Below are 26,835 nucleotides of genomic sequence, written 5' to 3'. Positions count from 1 at the left end.
AATAGTACTAAACAGAGAGAGGATTAGTACTAGAGAAGGGAGGTACTATTAGTACTAAGAGGACAGGACTGCGTAAGACTCCCAAGAGAGGAAGAGAGAAGAGGAGAGAGAGAGAGAGAGAGAGATAGCGAGGACAAGAGAGAGAGAGAGAGATGATGATGATCATAGATTATATATTATAAGAAGAGTAAGTACAAAAGGGCTATGAGGCTAAAGACTGGCGTTGAACCAATTTGGTTCAACATAATGCCTAGTGCCCTCTTTTATAGTGTTCTCAGGAGTAATCCTGAAGCTTCTAAAATGTTCCAGAGAAATCTGGAATATACATTAATTTCCTATAATACAATGTAAATGAAAATAATATCCTACGTATTACAATAGATGATATAATGGTCAAGAGCTCCACCCATATAACCTAAGGTCATGGGTTTGAGTCGTGTCATATCACGACAGCAACTTGCTTGATCTTCTTATCCACCGTTTTATATTTCGTGTTGATGTCAACTTCCTTCATCGAGATGCCACGACGTTATTCATCGATGATAGCGTACATGTTGTTGGAGCTAACCGAAATCACGCGTTGGTCGTGAAGATAGCTCAGTCCACGACGTCCTCGATTTTGCTGATGGTGTCGTTAAATGAGGCTTCTTCCATAATATGAGTCACAAACTCTCCTTCTTCTATTATGTTTTCTTCTTTCAACATCTTCTCGAATTCTTGTATCCGACGCTTGTCCTTCTTGTCGGGTGGTACTAATTTACATGCGCCACTAGGTGTGACACATGTTGCTTCTCCTCGCAATCCACGCACTCTTCTTTCTTGTGGGGTCTTGTGATTGCTCGGACTATTTGTGCCCCATGCTTCAATAGTCCGCTCTAAAAATCCGTGGATTCGCCTCCGAGACTATCTCGATTCCTTTCATGATTGGATCACACCGTTAGGAATTGGGCCGATCTTTGGTTGTCAAGACTCTTTATTCGTGCGAAGGCTGCTCCATTATCGAACACTTTGGTCTCCATTCAAGATGATGTGATATACGGTTGTCCTAGGATGACAGGATGCGACGCCGATTCTTGCACGAAGAAGTGTTGATCTATCTCCACATCCCCGATCGTGACTTTGACATTGGGACAAGCTCCGTACAAGTCCTCCGTAGACTTTGTTGCCGCGCGAATCTTCCATCCGTGGTTTGTATTGATTGGCCATCTTCCTTTTTTGTAGAAGTCAATTGACATGAGGTTGATCTCCGAGCCGTGGTCGAGCAAAGCTACCACGGTCTCTTTCTTCTCCCCGATCTTCACCAGCGTCTCCGTTGTCACTCGTGCCCAATGAGGTCGAGTATAGTGGTTGTCCACCATATCTTCATCGACTTCGTCTCTTGCCATCGTTATGGCATTCGTTTTTGCTTTTTGCGGCTTCTCTTCTTCCTCGTCCGATTGTTGTCTTTTTCTCTTTACAAGGTCCACAATCGTGTCATGGAACTCCTTCTTCGTAATGCCAAGCAATTCCCTCAAGGACAAAGTTACATGGCTATCAAGAACTTGTTCTTTGAGAATCTTCTTTAGGTTCGTTGTCTGCTCTATGTCCGACCTTAGCTTATAGGTAGGTATAGTCATTGCCCTCCGAGGGGGGTCTTCGACACCAACCTTCACGGGCCAAACCGTTTCTTCAACTCGTATGCTCGGCTCCCCTTTTCGGCTTGATTCTCATTCCTCCGTTTGTAAAGGTTGACTCGTCTCCGCATCGTCCTTCTTTTTCGCGTTCCTTGTTTCATGTCTTTTTGATGGTCCTTGATCTTCTATTCTTTTTCTCTTTTCTTCGACGAACACCTTGTGGTTGTCGCACATCACCTCCGCGAGTATGGTGTTGTCGTCCACCGGATCTGACCACCCGGTTATGCTTTGCACGCTTCGGTCCGCAAGTTCTACCTCGTTCGAAGTGACCTTCCCCATCTTCTCATACTCGAGAACGGAAGACCAAAACTTGGCTCCCACTTTCGCAGCTTCATTTCTATCTTTCCCGACTCTTATTCCGGCTGACGCAACATAGTGCATCGAATCCACATGAGTCGCATCGGCATCTTTCATAGCTTTCTTCATTCCTCCTCTTCCGAAATTCACCCATAGGGGTCTTCTAGTCTCGCTCAAGTAGATCATGTTGTCATCTATGTACAAGATATTTTATCGGATCACCTCTCGAAGGCTCGCGCAATCCCTTCTCATGTGGTCCATGCTATCGCACCACACGCATCTAAAGGGTTCTTTTCCTTTGGGCCCCCGACGATTCATGTTGGCTAGCGTGACCTTCTCGAACTTCTTCGCTAGCTCTTCAATGATGTCTTCATCAATCTTCTTTTCTTCCGGACTGCTTTGTTTGGGCGGCTCAGCTACTTTCGGTTGTCTTGTTTTCTCCGCAACAGTCGATCCCGCCAAGTCGGTGTCATCAACCCACTGACGACGCTTGTCGAGCCTATTGCACGCTCGCTTTACCGCAACCCAATCCGCCACAAGCCCATTCGCTTGGGTATCATCTTCGAGAAGAGTCCCCAACTCCCGTCTATCCTTCATGTCCACGGCCTTCAGGAAGTACAAAGACTTGTCCTCTTCAAGCAACACTTGGTCCGTGTTGGGGAGACGACTAAACATCTGGTCGAATTCGTCGTACACCCACGAGGCGCTCATCTTCTTATTCTTCTTCTCTATCCACTTCATCAGGGCATGTCGAATCATCCTCGTTGAGTCTTCAGTTGCGAACTCCGCTAGTATCGTTTTCTCGAACTCGGACCATGTTGTCTTACCTTCTTGAAGTTCGATGACGCGTCTTTGAACGTTGTTGGCGACAACTCTCTTGAAGCTTGCGATTTGACGTGCTTCGAACACGTCCCTCTGATTCATCTCCCTTCTATATGTATCAAGGAACTTCGTAACGTTCCTTCCATCAAATTGACCCTCGAGCTCTACGACACTGTCAACGGCCTTCTCCACGCTCGCATCGTTGTCTCGAGATCTCATCATTTGTTCGACGATTAGCATCATCCTTTCGAGCTCTCCCGCATGGTTGCTTGAGGATGCCATCTCCAAGTATCGGTTGATCCTCGATTTGATCCTTCCTACCACCTCTTTCACGTTGGGTTCACCACTTAATTATGTCGTGAAGATCCGTCACTACGCGCGGATCGTGAGGCGGAACCGCCGGGGTTCTGGACCGGAAGGACTTGAAGTTGGCGCAAGCTTTAGCAAGAAAGTAATTAAGCTAGATTGAAAGAGAAAGAGAGCTTGAGATAGAATAGAACGCTTGACTTTAGATTGAGAGAGATTAAGATTGAACTCTTGATTTTAGATTTTAAGAAACAAGTTACACGATCAATTCGATAACGAATTCTCTTCTTCTTAATTTCATAACCAAAAAAAACCTAACCCTTCTTCTTTTTCATCCCTTCTTTTATAGATGCTCTCATGCATATGATGCATGTGAGGGTACAAGACATGCATAAAATGCATGTTTGCCATTTGGCGCTCATGTATTACATGTGGTGCATGATAACCATGTCACTCATTTTAGCTCTCATGTATGAGAATTTCCATATAAAAGTACAATGATAGAAATATAAATTCAACTAAATGTCATGGCTTAGTGGTAAGCCTACTGACTCTTAACTAGGAGGTGGAAGGTTCGAATCCTCACTTGCCCTCCTTGTGTATATATGTGATATATATTTATTTATTAATTTGGTCGCCGGATGTCGGTTGCCGCCGGTTACCGTCGGTTGCCTGATCACCGATCGCCGGTTACCGTCCAATTCCGTTTTGGTTGGCCAAAACCTTTACGACGTCGGGTCACCGACTCCATCGGATGCCGATTCCGCCGCCTCACCGGCTCCGTCGAATGCCGATACCGCCGGATCACCGATCGCCGGTTACCGTCCAGTTCCGTTTTGGTTAGCCAAAACCTTTACGAGTGGCTAGGCCACCTCCACTCTTAGTGAACTCTCTATGCTCAACACATAGACATAAAGATATATCTCACAGTTTTCTCTTTTCCTTTCACAAACTTTATTCCCTCATATCTTGACATCTAGTTGTCCGTTTCTCGTGTAATAACGTGCATTTGAAAGCTCTTGAAGACCTCCATCATTTTGTAATTAGATACTTCACTATTATTGTTTTATGTGATTCATACTCGATTTTGTACGTTTTATGTGATTTTCACACCATTGCCGAAAATCTTCACGACAACGCTCCCCATTTGAGTATTCATGGTGTTCGATGTAGATTTCTTCCTTCTTCTTCTCTCTTGAATACGAGCTATGTAGCCGCACTACGATAGCGATGAGCCGGTTCTTCTTGAACGTCAGCGTAGAGCTCAACACACGCGGATGAGCTAGATGGAGCTACCAAACCGCTCTGATACCATGTTAAGAATCAGTGGTGATTCTTGACAACAGAATAGACTAGAGATATGTGTTGTGAGTGTGTGTGTGTGTGTGTGTGTGTGTGTGTGTGTGTGTGTGTGTGTGTGTATGAGAGAGAGAGAGAGAGAGAGAGAAACACAAGATAGATAGATTTTAAACAAGAATAGAATACTCAAGACAATGTATATTACAAAGGAGATTAACCGAACTTATTACAAAGTAGGAGGAGAGTGCTTTAGATAGTCACTCTCTCTCTTCATTAACTACTGAAGCTCATGGGTCATGGGGAATGTGAAAGCTCATTAGTTATGTGTCATAGAATATGATTCTATGACACATAGTTAATATGTGGATAAGAGTGGTGACTTTTGACCTTTGAGTGCACACTCTCAAGGGTGTGTTCACACACTAGACTAGGTTGAGCTTGATTCTCAACAATTTCAAATGGATGGTCGATCTGGTGACGATGTTGATAGGGGTGGGGCAGATGAGGTACCTAGTGCTCACTCGAGAAGAGCTAACGAACCAGGTGGAAGGCCAAGCTTTGACGAACAAGACGACCACAATCGTATGCCGGTTCTTGATCAAGGATGTAATTTGCGGTACATGTGTGTGGGTAAGATCGTGGCCGACCGAGGGGAGCTGGATGCGTAGGAAGCTTAGGAGTTGTTCGACGAATTAGGGGTTAAGCTTTCACTCACCATGGCTTACAATCCGGAAGCCAACGAGAAGGTCGAACGCGGGCACGGGCCGATCGTGAAGGCCATAGTACGAGCATGTGAGGGTCAACTAGGAAATTGGCTGAGGCTCCTACCTTACGCACTATGGGCCGACCGAACTACCCACAACTCGGTAATCGAGTACATGCCGGTGGAACTTATGTTCGGGCAAAAGCCGGTTATGCCGATGGAGCAGACGATCTCATCCTAGATGGCGGTCAACTAGATGGAGGAGTTGAGCCGAGAGGACTTGTTGGCGGCACGGATCCGACAGCTCGAGCGGAGACCGGAAGACGTCAAGCGAGCGACGGCAAAAACGAAGGAAGCCGAGGAAGATTGAGGAAGGAGACTAGGTGTTGGTCTACAACAGCAGCCTCGACAATCAACACCAGTCGACCCAAAAATTCGCACGGCGGTGGTTCGGGCTCTACTTGGTAACGAGCGCAAACAACAATGCCACGTACTACCTGGCAAAGCTCAACGGGACGAGGCTCACAGTTCCGGTCGCGGGTAAACGGATCAAGGCCTTTAAGAAGCGGCATGAAGCGGAACCGAATCCGGACACCAAGGACGGAACCGGCAGGAGGGAGGAGTCGGATGAGGACCAGACCGGCGGAGGATCACGAGAAGACGAGTAAAGGTTTGGCCAGAATCTCCACCGCTACACTACTTGGCCCATGCCAGAGGATGTGCAGTTTGGTCGGGGTGGATGTCGTGAAGGACTCCGGCCATAAAGAGAAACGGAGCCAAGTGCATGCGGACGGGTGTGTGCATAGATGCACACAAATAAAGTATTTTGTACAAACATAATGTAAATAGCATAGGACTAGTAAGTACTAGAATCAAGCAGGGGAGGGAATCTCTAACACCGATCACGATGTAATGGTCTCCCCTTGTGCTATAAAAGGGGAGGCTTGAGCCTGCTTTAGGGATTGGCGTTTTGGGAGGACAGAGTGTTGTCGGTTTGAGGGTCGAGCTCTCTTTCTCTCTCCCGCTCCTTGTCTTGCGTATGATTTTGGAAGGAAGCCTGTGAGCTCCCGACCAAAGGCTCCTTGATCTGTCTCTGTCAGAGTGTGGGTGGGGGTGTGTTTCGAAGAACGTACGGCTCTGCTACCGGCCGAGCCCGGTTGTATTTTGCTTACCTTAATCCATTTGTTTCCATTGTTGTGGTCTATCTCTCCTCGTTTCAGGGTTTCATCTCTATTCCTGTTTCTACATATCTGTCTCCCGCTCTACCTTTGAACTGCGTGACATGGTTACCTCTGCATATGCACACACTCATTGTCCGGCTTCCGATAACCGACCCGGTCTACCGTCACGGTTGCACTTCCTATTCCCTTTGACTCCTTGGTCTGAGACCCCCGTGGTCCTGCCCGTTTCAACACATACCCACGGAAACCAGCAATATCGAGAATCAGACCCGAAGTCCGCAGTCTCTCCTCTACGAGACGGTACGGCAACCCCTAGAACTCGTGCACACAGATATATGTGGGCCCATGCCAGAGCAATCACTAGGAGGCTTCCGGTACTTCATCACATTTGTAGAGGATTGTACACGATTGAAGGGCAGATATGGGCGGAAACGTATGTGTGAGGATCAGTCGTATGTGCTTAGCAGACAACACAAAAGGAAGGCAAGAGAATAGACAGAAGATAGACACGGTTTAAGCTTTAATGGAAGCTCTGTTATTTCGTTCTCTCTCTCTTAGAGACACTATACAAGAATGATCAAGAGGTCTTCTTTTACAACGTTAGGTTATCGCTTATATATTAAGCCCTAACTATATGGACGAGTTCACACTAGGATACAAAGTGGAAGGAGATGGCCTTTTATGCCAACAAACTCCCTTGTAAAAGGACTACTCTTTCCTACATCTACATGTGTTTGGGGTTGTCTCCCTCGTAAACCTAGATTACAACATTAATCTAAATTTATGTTACAAGTCGGTCGGCATATAGTCGAGTCGGCAAAGGTGAGGTCCATGTCGAGCCTAGCATGGCTCATTATCATATTGATTCGGTCGACTCTTACCTTCTGCTCCTAGTTCGGCTTTCTTCTGCTCGATGATTAGCAGCAGTCCTTCACTTGTCGCAATCGCAGACGCTCCTCTCCTTTCTGAAATCTTCTTCGGTTTTGGAATGTAATCTCCCCCTTTGGTTTTTCTGAAGTGTTGGCAATTCTTCTAGAAGTGCCCCAGCTTTCCACAATAAAAGCAAGTGGTCCTCCCTCTTGACTTCGACCTCGTCCCCGATTTGTCCCGATTTTGGGGACTCTGATTCCGGCCTCTTCCCCAGTTATGGTCATCTTTCGTGACCAAGGCCTTCGGATCGGTTTTAGACTCCCGGTCCTTCTGGCGAGCTTCTTCATCCAACAAGCTTGATTTTACCCTTGCTAGGGATAGATGTTTTCCTTCCGGCCCAACGTTGCCCAAAGTGTCAACTAGCGTCTCCCAACTATCAGGGAGGGAACCGAGTAGCTGCAACGCAAGTACCTCATCGGCTAGAGGCACATCCAACGAGGTTGTTTGGTTTATTAGCCCCTGGAAGGCATTCATGTGCTCCGCCATGCTAGATCCGTCTTGGTACCGAAGTCTCACTAACTTCCAGAATACCGAAACCCGATTTATGGCATTCTTGTTCTCAAACATGGTGCATATCTTCTCCTAGAGCTCATTTGCCTTGTTTTCTTCATTGAAGTTGTTGTAGAGGCTCATGTCGATGAAGCACCGAATGTATGTCGTCATCTTCATATGCATCATCTCCCACGTCATGGCATCGATCTTGTCCTATTTCTTGTCCCCGAACTGTACCGACAGCTAGAGATCTTTGACCACGATCATCTTCGACTTCCACATTGAGTAGTTGGAGCCGGTGAGCTTGAACATGCTTCCGAATGACTCTTCTATTTGTTGTTCATTCTAATACCAGTTTGTGCGAAATATTGCTCGGCCACAATAGAGTCTTAAACTCAATAGAAGAACAAAGCTAAAATGGAGATTAATACACTTACACAGACAACAGAGAGGACACAATATGTTTACGTGGAAAACCCTAATAGGGAAAAACCGCGGGAGCCCACAGATTCCAATTATCACTATAAGAGAAAGGGATACAATAGGAGACTCAGCGGCAACAACCTCGAGCTTTATGCCTTTGCAATCCGACGGTTAAAACATAAAGACTTTTTGTAGATCTCTCTCTCTCTCTCTCTCTCTCTCTCTCTCTCTCTCTCTCTCTCTCTCTCTCTCTCTACATCTCTATACAATAATAATGATCACTACTTCTGCTACAAAGTGATTGCCCTAAATCATATTTATACTTATACTACTTTATGACTATTTACAAATGTGGCCATGATAGGCACACTAGAAACATATTTACAGACATAGATTGACATATTCGCATTCGTGGGGGTTCCCATTCGAATGCATACGAATACGCATACGAATGCATGGTCAAGTATTCGTTTATCCCAAAAAATAAAAGAGTCCAAGAACTCCCTCCTTTTTTAGTTTACTAGGATAAAAAAGGGACTTCACAATAAAAAGGGACATTAAAAGATGAACTATAAAAAGGAACATTAAGAGGGACTTGATAGTAATAAATTTTTATAATAAATATAAAAGTATTCGTTTTATTTTTAATAAATAAATTAAATACAATAAAGGTTCATTAATTCCTCACTTTTTATTCTCTCAAAAATTATAGATATTTTTATTAGTGGGAAGTCCAATTTTATTTTTATTTTTATTTTATATATTTTTGTAAAACAAATGGTTTTATAATATTCTTGGGGCCATTTCGTATTCTCGAATATTGAGAATATCACACATGGAGAATATGACGAATATCACGCATGTGTCAATCTATGTTTACAGATATGTCCCTAGATCCGGTTCACACAAGATCCGTCCAATCTGGTTCCTTCCTTCAGCTCGTCCAGTCCAGTTCATCCAGATCCCTTCTGAAGGGACCGAATTCCCAACATTCACTTCCTCTCATTTTGGACTCCTTTGTCGCCCCTTTCACGTCGAGTTCACCAAAGATGTCGCGGAAATCCGCGTGTATGTGTTGAAGCAGGGTGGGACCACCGTGGTCTCAGACTAAGGAGCTGGTAAAGGAAGAGAGATTATTCGGATCAGTGTTTAAATATCTTACCCAGAGCACGGTCTAGACACGTTGTCGTGATGATTTTCGGCTACGGTGTGAAACCGAGTGAGATGAATAAACCAAGGATGTGCAACATTGCATATGCACTTAGCAAATAAGCCTAAGGCCTAGTGGCACTTGAGTTCATACAAAAATCAAGGTTTGAACCTTGCACCTCTAAGATACAAGATGTTTTCCTTACCACTAGGACAACTATCATATAGTGTAGATTTTATATATTTCCTTTTCATATACGAATTATAGACGAAACGACCATAGAAAACCATGTGCACAAAACCAGGGTTCTAAACCCATGGATTGTGCATGTCATAAGCAAAATCGTGTCCCCAAAATCATGGTTCTAAACCCATGGTTTTGTGCATGAAGAGAGCTATAAAAACCCTAGTGGAGCTTGTGTAAAGGGGGGCTCAATATGTGATATCACCAACACCACTATCATCAATATAATTATATTCGTCTTTATCTTCTTCATATTTTTCTACTTCTCAAGTGTACAATCTTTCTTCTTCTCAAGTGAACAAATTTCATCCAATCTTACATTGATCGTCATCTCTTCGATAATTCCGCAAACGTCCTCCCTAGTCCAAGACCCCGGTGGTCGCTCGAGTAGCACACGCACGCGCGAATCTTCGCGACAACGTTGTCGTGAGGATTTTCAACCATGGTGAGAAAATCGAGTGGGATAAATAAAATGGGGATGTGCAGCATTGCACATGCACTTGATAGAGTTGTAAAATAAGATTAAGAAAACAAATGTAAAAAGGAAGGGTAAAATGTAAGGTGTTAAAAGTGCACTACAAAAATTAATAAAGTGTAAATGTGATGTGCGCTTATGTGCACATGCACATGTAGAATAAAGGGAGAGTACATAAAGTACAGGTGTAATGAGTAGTGGGCATAGTGTGTGTGTGAGGAGAGGGAGTTAAGACCTATCAATCTCTCCTCCTAAGATCAAGGCAAATATTCCCCATTGAAAGAAGGGGGATATTTGGCCTCTCTTTTTGTAATGTGCCTGACCCCTTTCTACTATAAAAGGGAGTGAGGGGTCAACTTTGAGGGGATCGTCATATTGTCGTTTTGAGGTAGACCGTTAGGGTTTTTAGCGATTCTTATTCCCCATCTTGTTTTCGGGTTTCGCTTAGAGGTTCCACTCTCTATCATTTCTTTTCATTAGGGTTAGTTCTTCTTCTTCTTTCCCTATCCGGTTAGGGTTTCGTCTAGTGGTGCTTACATTCGGCCATCATGACCACAGTTGTAATTCATATGGTGCTTTTTGTAATATAATCGTTCGATGAATCTTGTCTTTTCTTATATCGTAATCTCTCTAATATTAATCTTCCTTATCGTTGCACATTGTTCCTTTCCCCTTTCGTACTTGGAGAATCGGCTAAGCTCCCGATTTTCTTTCCTTCTCTCACTCCCTAGTCTAAGACCCGTGTGGTTCCGCCCGGATCCGACACGTATGCACGGATTCCCGCGACGACGTATCCTATTCGGACCAGTCTCCAAATGCCGAACAATGAGTGCATGAGCTTAGACACGTGTATTATTCTAGACCTGTTGTCGGGTAGCAAGTGATGAGCACACAGGCTTAGGACGCGAATAAACACGCGGGCAGATGGAGACAGAATGGAGATGCGGGCTCAACACAAAGAGACTAATTTGATACAACGAAAACGAAATGGCATTAACAAGAATATATATATACAACCGGCTTGGCTGGTGACAGAGTTACCCACTCTCAACACACACACACACTAGCAGACCTCTAATCGGGAGCACACTAGCTTCCTACAGGAAACAAAGGCCTCACTACCACTCAGCGGATACACAGAATAGGGAACCGAAACTTACAGAGCTCGGTCCGGTAGCATTTCGTTCTCCCAAAAACTTTGATCCCCACCTCAATCTTCTCCCCCCCCCCCCCCCCCCCCTTTTTTAGCTCAAGGAGAGAGAGAGATATTGTTACATCAGGCTGTTAAGACTGCCACTTTTCTCCCTTGAATCTCTCCTCGATCTCCTCCAATCAATCACCTTTATTCCTCTACTCGTGTTACCATAAAGTACCTATTAAATCACTTCTACCTAGTATTCATCGACACTCAAACTAATCCTTTGTTATTTACACATGTTTGTACATAAAGACATTTCGTGTCCATTCGTGCACAACCCCGTTAACGCGCATCCAGACCCATTTTCTTCCTATGGCCGAAATCCTTCACGACAACGTCTTATTTAATTTAGCTTCAAAGAGAATCTAGAACACTCAATACTCGATTAGGTTTGTATCAAGTATCCATGAAACATTTGAGTAAGAAGTAGTTTTCAACTAGAACACCAAAGACACTACAATTAGACTATTTTGTACATATGGACGTAGTAAAATACCAAACGATGCAACAAAATCAATTTGTCATTAATAAACCAATATTAGTTCAATAACATATCAAAATTTCACATATTTAGTTGACTCAAAATATCACTTGTCATATGTTGACATTACTACTCTCATGCAAGACTTAGGTCCACCAAAGTCTATGTCTCCGATGCTGATAAATAATTAGCATGGAAGCGTTTTGGAAACAAGTTCCATTTGAGGATCACATGGTCTCAACTAGAGACACCCAAAACTAGAATATGTATTGTTCGGCAAAATGCAAAATTTGTATATATATTTGAATTATGCGTGTATGATTAAATTGTACTATTTTCAAGACTGTGAAGGCTAATCCACACTAATTGTCAAATTATCAAGCTAAATTGCACTATTGTGAGATGTGGAGATTTTTGGAATTTCCTCTCGAACAGTTACTTTCTTCTACACAAGGGTCATGCTTACACATTTTACAAATTTTTTATAACTTTTGCACATTTTTTCATATATTGGCTCACATTTTTTCACATTTTTTGAAATCTATTGCCATAGTTTTTTCATGGGAATCAACATCACTAAACTTACTTTTGTCATAAAGCACAAAGAGTTTTATAAGGATTACCAACACTTTTCTGTGAACTTTAACACAATGCCAAAGAATATTATCAACTAAAAATTTGTAATTGTGGAATGTTTTGATCACTGGATACGTTCAGCGAGGGGAAGGAAGCAAAGCTAAAACTTATTTCAAGAGGATGCAATGTGATCACTTATTGCCAAATACAATCACCTCCATTTGCATATTCAAGGCGTGTTCAAGCACATGGGCTTTACATAGAGGAAAAATGCAGAAAGTGCTCAGAGGACTTCTGGTTCGGGTTGTGGCTTCTTCGAATGCACTAATTTCTATATATTACCAGCATAGATTTGGCAAGGCAACATTGAATCTTTTCGAACAAATGCAAAATGATGGTCTTTCTCTGGATGCAATCACCTTTGTAAGTTTGTTAAAGGCATGTGGTAGTGTAGGAGTGGTTGATAGGCATAGAAAGTCACAATGTGAATCATGAGTAAGAGGTTGTTAGAAGACAATATTGAGTTTGGGAATGCTTTGATGGACATGTATGTTATATGTGGCAAGCTTGAAAAAGCACAAAAAACAGTCAATGATCTTTCAATTTGACATGTGGTCTCTTGGAATGTTTTGATATCGAGATATGCTAAAAAGTGTAATGCTAAAAAAGCACTAGAGTCTTTAAAGAAAATGTAACTCGAGGGTCAAATCTTGCCGGATGTGGTCACGTTTTTGTGTGTGTTGAATGCATGTAGTCATTCAGGCTATGTGAACGAGGGTAAATATCGTTTTGACGATATGAAGAAAAGGTATGGGATCACACCCGACATTCAACACTACACATGTAGGGTTCATCTTTTCTATCGAATAGGACACTTTGATGAGGCGATGACATTGTCTAAAGAGATGCCAACTTTTGACTATCCATTCAGGTGGGTGGGTTAAACAATGGATGTGAAACCTATGAGCCATTGGCCAAACAATTGTTTAATGCATTCCGAGATTATTTAAAGCATTCATTTTGAATTATTCAAGCCCTTCAAATTGACATCGACAGTCACTACAATGTTGTTAATGCTTGCATTTGCTGAACAATAATTGAGGCCCGAGAGCTTCTTCACGAATTATTGTTGATTGGAGATGTGGTACAAGGGACTGCCATGTTATTGGGCTATACTGAGCATGATAAGAATGAGGATGCTATACAATTTTATCCTCAAATGCTTGTGCAAGGCTTCCTCTTACCTAATATGATGACATTTTCTGGTATGTTGAAAAGCATGTGGCAACATGGGAGAATTGATTGTACATACTAAAATGAAATTAGATTTTGTGATGGATGGAGGAGTTGTGAGATAGATTGGCTTCAATAGTTGCACAATCTCTATAGAAAGCATAGCGTTGTAGCACATCATAGCATTGTAGCTTATGTACTAATGCATTCCGAGATTATTTAAGCATTCATTTTGGATTATTCAAGCCCTTCAAATCGACATCAACATTCATTATGCTTGCATTTGTTGAGCAATAATTGAAGTCATTATGTTTGCATTTGCTGAGCAATAATTGAAGCCCAAGAGATTTTTGATGAATTATTTCTGGTTGGAGATGTGGTACAAGGAACTACCATGTTATTGGGCTATTATGAGCAAGATAAGAATGAGGATGCTATACAATTCTATCCTCGAATGCTTGTGCAAGGCTTTCTCTTACCTAATATGATAACATTTCCTGGTATGTCGAAAGCATGTGGCAACAAGGGAGAATTGGTTGTACATACTAAAATGAAATTAGATTTTGTGATGGATAGCTTCATTAGTTGCGGTATAGATTGGCTTCATTCGTTGCACAATCTCTACGGAAAGCATAGTGTTGTTGATGTGCCTTTTTAAAACTAATGGAAGGATATTTAAAAAACAATTTAAAATGTTATCAACTAAAAATGAGTTGGTTTTCAAATATTTTGGTAGTGAAATCATTCGATCTAAAAATAAATAAAGTTATTATAATATATTATGAAATGCTTCGTTGATAAGGGTTTTGAAAATAATAGTAATAACAATAATTGTGGTTTTGGAAAAACCTAAAACCTTAATTGATATGCAATGTAAAACAAAAGACGTGGTTGTGAAATGGATAAGAAACTCCTGCCATCCAATTCTCCTCATATGTTGTATACAAATTAGAGCTCATTTCCACTTCATGAGGAGGTCTTTGTTTAGCAATATTTGTTTTACGAAAGAGGCAATATCCATATGTGGCAAATTAGTTTTTGACCATGAGGAGGGTTTTGGGGATAATTCCATATGCCCAACTTGTGAACACCACTATGGCCATAAGCCAAGGCCCAAAATGAATACTCTAAGCATTAAAGAGTTTATATACATACGTACATATGTATAGGCATCTCAATTGTGGTCATATGCCTACTACCTAGGTAGAAAATGAATCTAGGCATTAAAGAGTTTAAATATAGGCATCTCCACTCTTGTCTACTTGACACTCATAATTGTCTTTTATATTATTATGTACATTGATCTACTCGATGTGCAATGCTATTTCTTGTTCTAGAATGTTATGCCTCTTTAATTGATTTTTTAATAATCTTACCATCGAAATGACATGTCTTTTGCTTGGCCAACATAGAGATGGCACTGGTTATATATATCATTTGTTGCATTTCACTATTTAGAATTCAAATAAGGTATCATGCTTTATTTACTTTTATATGTGTGGATTTTATATGTACTTTATTTACGTTAAAAATGAGATCTTATACTTTATTTCCATTTGAAGTGATGTTTTATTTTTCGTCAAGTGCAGTTTTTATCCACCCACAAAAATAAAATACCAAGGATGTAGGCTCATTCCTTTTTTGTATTGTTGTGGTCTTTTAATATGTTATTACTAGAGCATACGTGAAAAAAATCAAAGATGTATCATGTAACCTATTTGTTTACGTGATGCCCATGAACTAGGTTCGGACCTAGAACAATGACATATGTAATCGGATCCTAAAACAACGACATATGCAATGCCATCCATGAACGTGTTAAAAGGCTTGCCTAACATGTCAACAGTAGTGCATATTTAATTGCTCCATTGATTGTTCATTTACTATGTCAATATCCACCACCTACTAATAAGATGATCAAGTTCATGCAATAAAGTAGTATGCACTGGCAATCAAGGTTGCGATGTTGAGCACTTAAACTTCAAAACCTTAGAGGAACCATGGTGTACTATTTTGGATTTACTTGTGCAAGGCAAGCCTAACAGATCTCATGTTGTGTTAACACTTCATTATTTCTACCTCAAGGGTCGACCTACCTTAAAGAGGTGAATGTTTGGTTGTGGATGGGATCAAATACATACCCATCAATAGGGAAATGTTATTACGCTACCAACAACACAAACATTATGAACATGATTGACATCTTGATAGGCAATGAACATTGACTCAGGGAATTGGAAAATCATATAAACTATGATTGACATCGTAATACAACTAAGTATATAAAAAAGCAAGAGATAATCTTAGGTTGTGGTTCAAGGTTTAAGGAATCAAATCTCTTGAAATCAATTGCTTGCTCTCCATGAAAAATAGTGGATTCCCTTCTTTGCAAGCTTCATGTATCTTCTTGATTTCCTCACTTTTTTATTTAAGTTGGATATTAGGAATGTGATTCTCCTCAATCAATTGGTCTTGAACAAGATTGACATAAGAACTTGTGTCAACCTCAATTGGTTCAAACAAAATGATGTATTGAACAATTGAGATGTTTGTTAAGGAGGTGCTTTGTCTTTTATTTAATGTTAACTTGCCAAGAGATAGATCTCTAGCCCATTGTCACCTCCACTCCCCATTGTTGATGCTCATTAGGATACCATTAAGTTGGGCTGAGGGACACGGGTGAAGCAATGGACAGAGTTAGAGTTTAAATCAGCATTAATCATTGATAACATCTTACTTCCTTGATACAATATAGGGGGATGTAGGTTTGCTAGAAATGTGGCCTATGTGGCATCCAATAATGACCTAACAATCATTATGCTCTAATATTGTAAATGCATTCACTACTTGGAATGCCAACAAATGGGTATAACGTGTTTAGTGTGGAGCATTAATAATTGCCAATAGTAATGGACAAATCACAAAATTATGATTTAGTTTGGGTGTCTCAAATTCAACCCATTTAATAGTTTGGAAACTTAAATCGAACCTTTAAACCGAATTGTTTAAACTTGAACTATAGACACCAAACCATTTGTGGGATTTTTAAGCTCAAATCAAGTGGTTGGGGAGATCTACAAACCATTATGCCACTAAGTCATGATTTCACAATGCATTTTTGGTTTGAACCAAATTACTGGCAATTAGTTGTACACTCAATTTTTAACTTTTCAAGGAATGGTTATTATTTTCCGAGTCAAAAGAAAATAATATTTAAAAGAATTGTTAGAGTTCAAAGTTAAAGCTTCATAATAATGTTAAATCTTACAGCAGTTTTTTCTAGGAAAAAAAAACTATTAAATCTTACATAATATATCAATTCAATTTATATATTTAATAAAAATTTCAAAAATGTCTACCCAAAATGTTTAAGTGGTAAGCCAATAATGGGCCAAGGCTCAAGAAGACTTTACCCCCAAACCAAACATTTTACAAATTACTAAACTTCAAAGAGAACCGAACTAGAGTCTAGTATCGTCATTAAGATATTAAGCTATAGTTTTGCCATTCAATTTAAGTAAAACTGATTTGTTGTCCATTCCTAGTTGCAAACTATATGTTTTTATTTACATTATTGATTTGGGCATAACAAAATGAATCCTACATCGTTAAAAATGCACATATATATTAGCAAATTCTGGATCTAATGTTTGAACTTTTAGATGTGGAATATGTATTTATAAAGTAATATTTTGGGAGTATCATCCAAATTTATTTTATGAACGATTGTCTTTGTTGAAATACCTCTCAAACTTGTAATTGAAAAGCCAACATTTAGGAAAAATGTGTACATAAATTTCCATAAAACTTTAAACTAAATCAAATCTGCCAAAATTTAACTTAAGATCAACTCTATAAATTTTAAATGAATATAATTTCGTCAATGTTTTTGTTAACGTTATGCTTCAAAAAACTTTAAACCGCGTTCATGAATAAGGTCAAGTAGGTAATTAAAAGTGAGCAACATCAATTGCACATCAATGCTCGAGAAAAAGGAGGGCCAAGTAGGAATTGGAAGTGAGTAGCATCAATTGCACATTAATGCTTGACAAAGGGACAATAGTTTTTCGCCTTGATAAAAGAGAAAAAGCTTGTGGGAAACATGAACTTCGCTAGCATTTATTTGATGGTGTAAAAGGTGAAGAGCAATATTGTTTCTACAACAATGGCAAAATGAACAAGGGTCATGGGTTGTGGAGCAAGTAGTTTAATTTATGTGTGTTGTGAAAAACATTTAAAGTTCTAGTGTGTGTCTTAGATCCTATTGGGAGGGAGGTTAGTTTATTTGTTTCTCAATCTACACCTCATATTAGGACAGGAGGACCCATTGTGGGGCTAGATCACCACCTTTCTTATGGAATGATCAACACAATGTAAGCAAAAGTCATCATATTTTTAAATAGAGTTGAGAGGATTGCAAGGTATTTGAAATTCAACAAAGGTATATCCTAAATTGGTTTCTATCGACACTACAATGTAATTGTCAAGCTTATGGGCCATGCCCTTCATGCATATGCTAATCATACAAAATTCATGTTCGAAGCCAATGAGAAATTATTGACAAGTTACAATAACTTAAACAATGCATCTTTCATCATCAAGAGTTTCAAACCAAATGCCCATCATCAAAAAATTTTGTTGAAGTGGCAAATTATTTATGTTGGAAACAATATATCTTAAAAGTTATAACTTTACAACCATTGAGGATTGTGATGTGTATGTGCTATTTGAGATGGCATAACACATGCCAGATAATTACAATACTCCCCCCGTTCAAAGAGCTCAAAAATAAATTCACGTTAAGGGTTGGTAGCATGTTCCAAAGGAATAAGTTCAAAATATTTTGGGATGGTAAGAGTAGCATAGTTCGATGGTATGAGGAAAGGTAGGAGGGCACACAAGATATACTTGTGCTAACAATAGAAAAATACCAAAGAGGATAGAGACAATGGCAAGGTGGTTTAAATGCTAGAAATATTTTCCCTCTTAAAAAGAGAAATTGGTGAATTTGTGCAAAACATAGGTAACAAGGACAGTGGGAGGGGAACCAGATGCACCCCACAATGCACTCTAGCTCCAAAAAGAGGGATTGATATTCACATGGATGGCTCCAATAATATGTCATCTTCTTTTTTCTTGCCCTCAAATTGCATTCGATTTGAATATAGTCATGAAGCATTTAAGCCGGTTTGTCTTTTCTAGCTTTTTCTGGATTTATTGCACATGCCTCTATTGAGATTCAACTTAAATAGATTAACATATAAATTATGATAACTAGGAGACACACAAACCAATTCGTTCATTGAAGTGTGTGTAGACTCATTACTGCTAGCTTCAAGTTGTACCTCTCTCCCTATATCTATCTTACTATCTCCTTGGGTGCATATGGAAAAATTAATGTGGGCATTCTTTTGGGAAATTACCAGAATAAGCTATTATACATTTGGAATTGGGGAAATTTGTTTACTAATTGGTTTCAGGATTGCCTCTATGTGTTCTATGGAAGTTGAGGCTTGTGGATCACACTATTTTTTCCAATAATGTACATTCTAGTTTCCTAATACATGTCAACATAACTTGTAATTTTTACTCCTTTATTACGTCTCAGTCTTTTTGAAATATTGCATATTAACGTAATGTTTAGCATCACATGGAATGCCCAAATGTTGTGTCATCTCCAATGGCGCAAGCTTTGGAGTTTATAAGAAGAATACTAAGGTTGAGGGTCTCACTTATACTTAAATGCACCAATGTTTGTCTGCTTTTGCATAAAGAGTAAGGTTATATTGTGCATGTGTGTTCCTACAAACCGTTTGTCATTTATCTGAAAAGAAGAATTCCTAGTCAATAGTTATTTGTGGAGTTCACATACATTGTTGCTTTCACAATGGTTTTCAAAGAGGTGTTTATTTGGTCTATGGAAAGGGCTTTGCGTAAAAGAAAGAAAAGGAAAATGTGTGCTCATTCCTTACAGGCCAAAATTATCTTATGAGACTTTTTAATACGAATGCACATCCATTGTAACGTCATAAAAATTATCAATGGAACGAAATGATTAGAGAGAGAGAGAGACTGAGAGAGAATATGATATACCTTTGCCATCGTGAGGTCACTAGCATGGCCATGTTAAGAAGGGAACATACACGTATAGTTGTGTTTGTATGGGTCACTTATTGCTTTCAAGAGTTCCTCCATGAGGTGGGAGAGATTATGGATTATGAGAAGCAGCCTTTTATTGCATTGTATGTGCTTTGTATAATACAATTCTCTCCAATGTTGAGTCCCCAACAAGAACAAAATGTGCAATATAGGTATAGAGATAGGTGCCATCAACATTGATTGAGACTATCATATCAAACAGAAGGTCAAATATAAGTTGGGGAACCAATCCCTTAAGAGATTAATGTAGTTGGTAAGTGACTATAGACCTTAAACTAATTTGACCATCAGAACATTGCAATTGGGAGCTACAAATGAGCACTTGGATGTGATAAATGTTAAACCATTACAATAGAGTGTGATAAGTTCGCAAGCTTCTTCAGGAAAAAGTATCCATCATCAATGAACCTTCTCACATGAGCCACAACACCTTGTATTGCATTAAGGAGAGTGTGACCCAAGTCATATCGAGGAGATGATGTGAGAATTATGAACCAAATGAGGGAGAGGGAGAGTTTATTTGATCATCCTCCAGGGTCAAACATGACCCATGGAACAAAAGCAAAACTTTTTCACGTAGCATGTGTGGAGCTGAGTAGCAACTTTGATTCTCGATGTAAAAAAAAATGCACTAACGAGCAATGTAATCGATAGTGCACATTGTGATTGTGGAAGAAGTGTGTGCAGGAATTGGATAGGATCAACAATACATGGAAAGCAAACTTGATGCAATTGATGTTAGAGCATTGTATTGAAGTGTGATATGCAACTCAAACTCACAATTTTGATAAAGGATAAATATCCATAGTCGATGAGTTCCCTCGCTTGTGCCCAAATGCCATGTCTCGCATCAATGAAATTTTTGAGCTACTTGTACGAAGTAATGGTGTTGATAGTGAACAAAAAGAAGAATTCTATCATGTATCAATGAGTGTGTTTTTACCATTTCGGAAATAAAGATGTTACGTAGGTTGGCGCAACACACATAATATAACGTGTGAACATGAGTCTCCACATATTACCGATACATTGGCCTTTGAAAAGAGCTTCATTCATGGATGAATTGATGGACACATCATTAAGGCAACTAAAGGTGTTCCATCTTCCAAATTATTTCTTCACATGTCACGCCTATCCAATAGCTTTAGGCATCTCTAAATGTTCGAGAATCATACCAATGAATGTTGTGATTGAGAGCGCAAATTTGTGACCAACACATAACATGTGTAGGGATAACACGGGGCGGAAAATGTGGGGAAGCAAGCAAATATGACTCAGGATGGACTTTATTGTGTATGGGTTAGTATGATTTCCGTATTCAAAACGAACAATGGCTTTATATTTCAGCGCAACATATGTAATATAATATAGTGCGTGAAGCCCAAGCCCTTTCATCTATCACGAGACAACACGATACATGGGGAATGCAAAAAACCTCATTTGTTGAGAGAATCTATCGAAACATCACGAAACAAGTGTATAGCATCCGATCTTCCAAATCATTCATTCATACCTTGGACCCATACAAAATTCATTATTTGTCAGCATAGCATGGAATATGTGAAAATACTAACAATTGATACATTGCAATCATTAGAATCAACTTTGCAAGGCATATGCAAACATTAATAAGATCATAGTGATAGGCCACAATCATTAGAATACACTTTTGAAAGGCATATGCAAATATGTACTAATAAAAACTCTAAGATTATGAATTTTGTAACTCTATTTTCATAGAGAGATTTTTGTGAAAGAATATATATCTATCACATGTCATATTCGATTGGGCCCAAAGATAGATCTTTCCATTCACATTTCATGACAATGGAAATATTTTCCTATGTAATCCATGTGCAGTGGTTGCATTTTCGCCAAAGAATGCATATGATCCATTGGATACAGGGCTTATATTTCAACACCACATGAAAGTTTAAATGATCAATAGGTGTTGTATCTCTTCTATATTCTTATGAATTACATTTCACAGGTGTTTTAATTACTACTATTGATAAGGTAATGTACATGCAAAACCAAGAACTTATTGCATTACATGTTTCCCCCCCCCCAAAAAAAAAACACTACTTTGCATTACTTACCAAACTGCATTACATGTTATATAAGTCATTCACAAGAGTGACTAAATAAATAGAATAAGAATTATGGAGCATATAATAATAAGAGAAAACACAATCTTCAAGAAATCTGTATGGATTGCATTAGCGGGAAGGATAACTTTTGGTGTTTCTAAAGAGGCGAAAGTTATATTTGAGACTGAAACAATATGCATTTTGTAGTTTGTTTGCTTGGTCTAAAAATGAACATTAATGAACGTTAAATAGAGATAATGTGATAGATTTGCTAATGTTGACCAATCCAAAAGTTCCACGAGGCAACTTGTCTTCCTTGAACTATCGAGAGAGAGAACATATACATCTACTTTCAACATTATAATATATATATATATATATATATATCAAAGTGTGGGGGAGGGGGCTGAAAGTGATGCCATGGTAGGTAATAATATGGGAGAGCATTAAGTGCAACATTATATAACATGGACACCATAAAAAGGAAATAATAGACTACAAATGAAAAAGGGGGGCTTGAGGATGATGCACTAAGAGAATGATAGGGAGTTAGATTGGGGAAATTTTGTGTTGTGTAGAAAAGAGTTTTCAAAAGGGGAGATTTGAAGATTGGATGAGTGTTTTCTCAATGGCATTGGAGGTACAACCAATTGAAATCATACAAGTAAAATCAAAAGATCGAAGTACAAAGTTGTGTTGTTTTAGGAATGTTCTAACAAACTCGCTCAAAGCCCTCGCACAATGAATCTATCTAATTCACAAGAACTTGGAGAAAGTGTGTTCTCTTTTCAGGGGAAGTTTTTGGGATAGAACGTTATACTTGTCATATTATTTACAGAGGAAAAATAATAGTATCCATATGTTTGTAGCATGTTAGGACATAACCTCCAAACTTCCATTTCAATCCACCTATCCTCCATATTCATTATCCTTTTTACTTCCTACAATCAATGTGGCACTTTATGCATGTCGATGATGTAATTCATATAAATACATGTATTATAGCAACAATGTTTCCTAATTATCTCAAGTTCTCTTAAAGACAATCTCTTTCAGACCATACGACTACGATACTTTCCTATTCACGATACACTCACTTGAATGCTCCTCTATAAAATCAATGGGAAAAGTTCATCAACACGCCCAAAAATCTACTCGAATATTAAGGATCATGTAGCCATATCCTAGCAAGACAGCAATCTTAATAACACTCATTGAAGCTTTGCAAAACAACAAAAACATAACATTTTAATTTTTTTCAGATCGTTAAACCCTTATGGGCAATTAAGTGAATAAACATTGAAGTCACCTTATGGGAGTAACCATTTCCATCTTCGTAGGAACATGGGATCGTACGACATTTAGTTCATTAATTCCCATTGAGGGATATCCAACACATTATTGAGTGCTCTATTACAACTTCAACATCTTTAAACATAGACAATGGAAGTTAAGAGAGAGTCTAACTAATGCAATTTATCAACTCTAAATGGATTATCCTCATTGGGTGACTCGCAGAAGGGACCTTCATCATGCCATCAATGCTTTTCACAAGACACAATTTGAATTTGACTCTCTGTCAATAAGAAGCATGAGCATCATCATTATCGAGCTCCACCGATAACTAAGATCATCTCTAAGAAGTTCTCATGTCACACGAATTAAAACAAAACTTATACATCAATAATAAGGATCATGAATCTATTGTTTTTAGGCTTCCTCAATAATTACCAACATATTGATAGGTTGGTTTCATGAGACACATTGAGTGAGCCAAGTGAAATACTCATCAAAGGTAGTGATCGTCTAACCACCCCAACATACCCATTCTAACAATTGTGTGATGTTGTGTGAGTTTGTTATATATGGATGCCCTTGACATCTTGGAATGGTTGAACCCTCTATAGAATACATGTACCCAATGTAACTGGAAGAGAAAATTGTCAAGAGAGAGAGAGAGACTAAAAACTACAATTGCTTGAAACATGAGAGTAGTTGGAATTCACATGAGATAGATATCATTGAAAAAGTTACCAAGGTATGTTGGAAAAAAAAGGTGTCCTCATTCATCATTACTCATTAAACATTTGAGCTTGCCAATTGCAACCCATCCATCATAAATGGATCAAAGAATGGAGAGTATTTATGTAGAAAGCTTTTACAAAATTCCTAAGGTGTTTTTCTTGTTATTCCTATGGTGCTTTCATCCATGGAAAGGGAAATTGGGTGAGCAATACCCCGAACTCTGGAGTGAGTAGTAATAATCGACTTGTAGAACACATACATGGGGCGACAAAAGATCATCAGATCAGACAGAGTGGCACGGTGAGCCCATAACAAGGTTACACACTACTACTACATACATACATATTAGGCGCTGCTATGATGCTTGCTGGCTGGGCGGTGGTACTCGTGAGCGGAGGGAGTGTGGTCATTCAATCCTATGAACATAATAATATGTACAGTAGTAGTCGACAAAAGAGGATGTATGATATATAAATAAATATACACCCGCGCGCGCTCTCACACACACACACGTACACGTATATACGTATACATACATACATATATGTATATAATATATATATATATATATATGACATACTATTTATTTAGTATTGTATTATTCTTCTTAGCTGGAGTGCAAGAAAAACAAAAAAGGGCTCACAACGATTTGGCTACCAAGAAGCATTAAATGATTTCGCGGGGCCACACAAGACCTGACCTGACCTGACCTGACCTGACCTGACCTGTCGGTCAGTTAGTCAGTCGGTCCAAATGGAGGAGGGAGGAGTAAGAGAGTGAGTGAGGCGGCGGGGCCCGGTAGGCAGGCAGGCAGGCAGGAGTCCAGGACACAACAGGCACGGACGGCCACAGGCACAACATATGTATACATATGTACAACATATTATGGCCATCGCAGAGTCTCGTGGGAAACCCCGCGCCCCCACCCCACACCCACACCCACACACACATGTATATATATATATGTATGTAGGAAGGCTAACCAATCTCCCCGTCGAACAACCCCGTAGTGAAGCCAGCCTTCCTCCTCTTCCCTCTTATTCTATCTCTCCCCCTGGACAGGGAGGAAGAAAGAAAGACCCAGAGTAGCAAGACAAGAAAGAAGAGAGAGAGAGAGAAAGCAATGGCGTTCTGGAAGTTTAGCTTGCTTCTTCTGCTCTCCCTCCTCCTGTCTGCAGTCGGAACGGTTCCGTCGGTTTCCGCCAAGAAGTCACGGCGCAGCTTGGGTGTGTACCAGTCGCCCTACCCCACATCCCCCCCACCCCCTTCTTCTTCCTCCTCTGGGTCATCCCCCGTCAACATCCCATCTCCCACCACGCCCTCTTATAGCAGCCCTCCTCCATCCTCCAGCGGGAGCGGGAGCGGCTCCTCCCCTGTCACCTTCCCAGCTCCCACCACCCCTTCCCCCTCTTCCTCTTACGCTACCCCTCCCTCCTCCACCGGGAGCGGGAGCGGGAGCGGCAGTAGCTCCTCCCCCTTCACCGCCTCCTCTCCTGCCACCGCTCCTTCAGTCTCCCCGCCTTACTCCGGTGGGAGCAGTAGCGGCAGCGGCAGCGGCAGCTCGCCTGCTGGCATTGGATCACCTTCTTCCTCTCCCATAATCGTCTCTCCCATCTCCTCTCCAGTCATTCTCACGCCCATTTCCAGCCCCATCTCCAGCCCTACTGTGCCATCCGGCGGGGGCTCACCATACGGAGGAGGCGGTTCTCCCTACGGAGGAAGCGGCGGCTACGGCAGAGGAACATGCGGGTAATGGATAATGATGTATAGACGTGTCCTAAGTTAGTGTCTCTAACATAATGTAGGTTAGATTATGTTAGAGCTTAGACGACGAAGACCGTCATCTGTGTTTTGTGCGCATCGTAATTGAAATACCTGTTGTTGTTTGGCTGTTGTGTGTGTGTGAGCACAGGTACTGGAGCAAGCACGGTAGTGGTTTCCCTAACATACTGTCGCTGCTGGGCACACTGGCACGCATCTTCGGAGGCAGGACTCCGTCCGTGTACGGCGGGCAGATGACGCTGATGCAGGCGCTCGTCAACCCAAACCAAGACGAGTTCAGCTTCTTGGCTCGCGAAGGCGCAGCCTCCCTTCTCAATGCCTACACTGTCCAGGATTTCGTGTACTCTCCTGAGGAGGTTCGCCTTCGGTTCAATGATGCGCTCATCACCCCCGAATCCGCATACAAGCAGGCCGTAGATTTCCGGCAGGCTAACATCGCAGTTTAGAAGTCGCAATCTCTCGCCTCCTCCTTCATCCTCCCTTTTATTCGTTCTTGCCTCTTATCCCACCTCTCATTGTGTATGTAGCTAGCTAAGATGACCGCCCGTCCCATCCGCCACCTTTCCTGCCTTGATTTTGACTTCTGCCTGCCGCCATCTCCTTTCTTTTCTTATTTTTAACTCGCTATTGTAATCACCATTTCTATTATTACCCCAGTCATAGTGTGTGCGTGTGTTGTATTGCATGTCCTTACGACGCAACAAAGTATTGTGAACCTCAATTTTAATATAATAATAATTACTGCGATTTGTTCACAGAATGTATCTGATCTCGGTTAAGCACACTACGTCTCGTGTGTTTTATGGATAACGATGTGCATTGCTTTCTTTTTTCGGGTTGGATTCCGTCTGATCATTCATAATCGTTCTCAATCCTTGTCTTCATGTTTTCCGATGATATATGTGATGTCGATCAAGCATAGAACTAACTAGTTTTGTATATGTGCATTCTACCTACCTACGTACGGTTACAATGTGCATTGTACATCGGATTTTTAATAAATGTTGTCGATCACAGTGAAGGAATGGAAGGGTCATTGAACGTTTATTAGCGTATGTTAGCATCTGTAGTTGATGCTGCAGCTATTCACTCTCATCCTGGCGTCTAACTTGGTTAATCTAGATAGTTAGTGAATGGACTACATACATACTACTGTTTGGCGGTACATTCATCTGCATTAATTAAGCTAATCAGATGAAGCTTTTCGACTGGGCGGGCATATAATGAGCATGGTACATAGTTTGCTAGCTGTTGCAAGTAGTAGTTAGTAATTGGGGTGATTGGATATGTAATATTG

At 40.4% G+C, this 26,835-nt stretch overlaps 1 protein-coding gene across 1 annotated transcript; it reads left to right on the top strand.

Moving 5' to 3' along the window:
• The first annotated feature begins 24,755 nt into the window (after positions 1–24,755).
• Positions 24,756–26,298, top strand: LOC147853423 (uncharacterized). Its single transcript, XM_087332713.1, has 2 exons — positions 24,756–25,505; positions 25,669–26,298. Exons 1-2 carry the CDS (start codon positions 24,880–24,882, stop codon positions 25,982–25,984), a joined length of 942 nt encoding a protein of 313 aa, XP_087188839.1. The 5' UTR covers positions 24,756–24,879; the 3' UTR covers positions 25,985–26,298.
• Positions 26,299–26,835: the final 537 nt, after the last annotated feature.

The sequence above is a fragment of the Azolla caroliniana genome, unplaced genomic scaffold, assembly GCF_043228905.1.
Source record: "Azolla caroliniana isolate FFs.n. ecotype wild unplaced genomic scaffold, voAzoCaro1.0.p SCAF_16, whole genome shotgun sequence".
NCBI lineage: Eukaryota > Viridiplantae > Streptophyta > Polypodiopsida > Salviniales > Salviniaceae > Azolla > Azolla caroliniana.
This window is presented reverse-complemented; position numbering and strand designations above follow the sequence as displayed.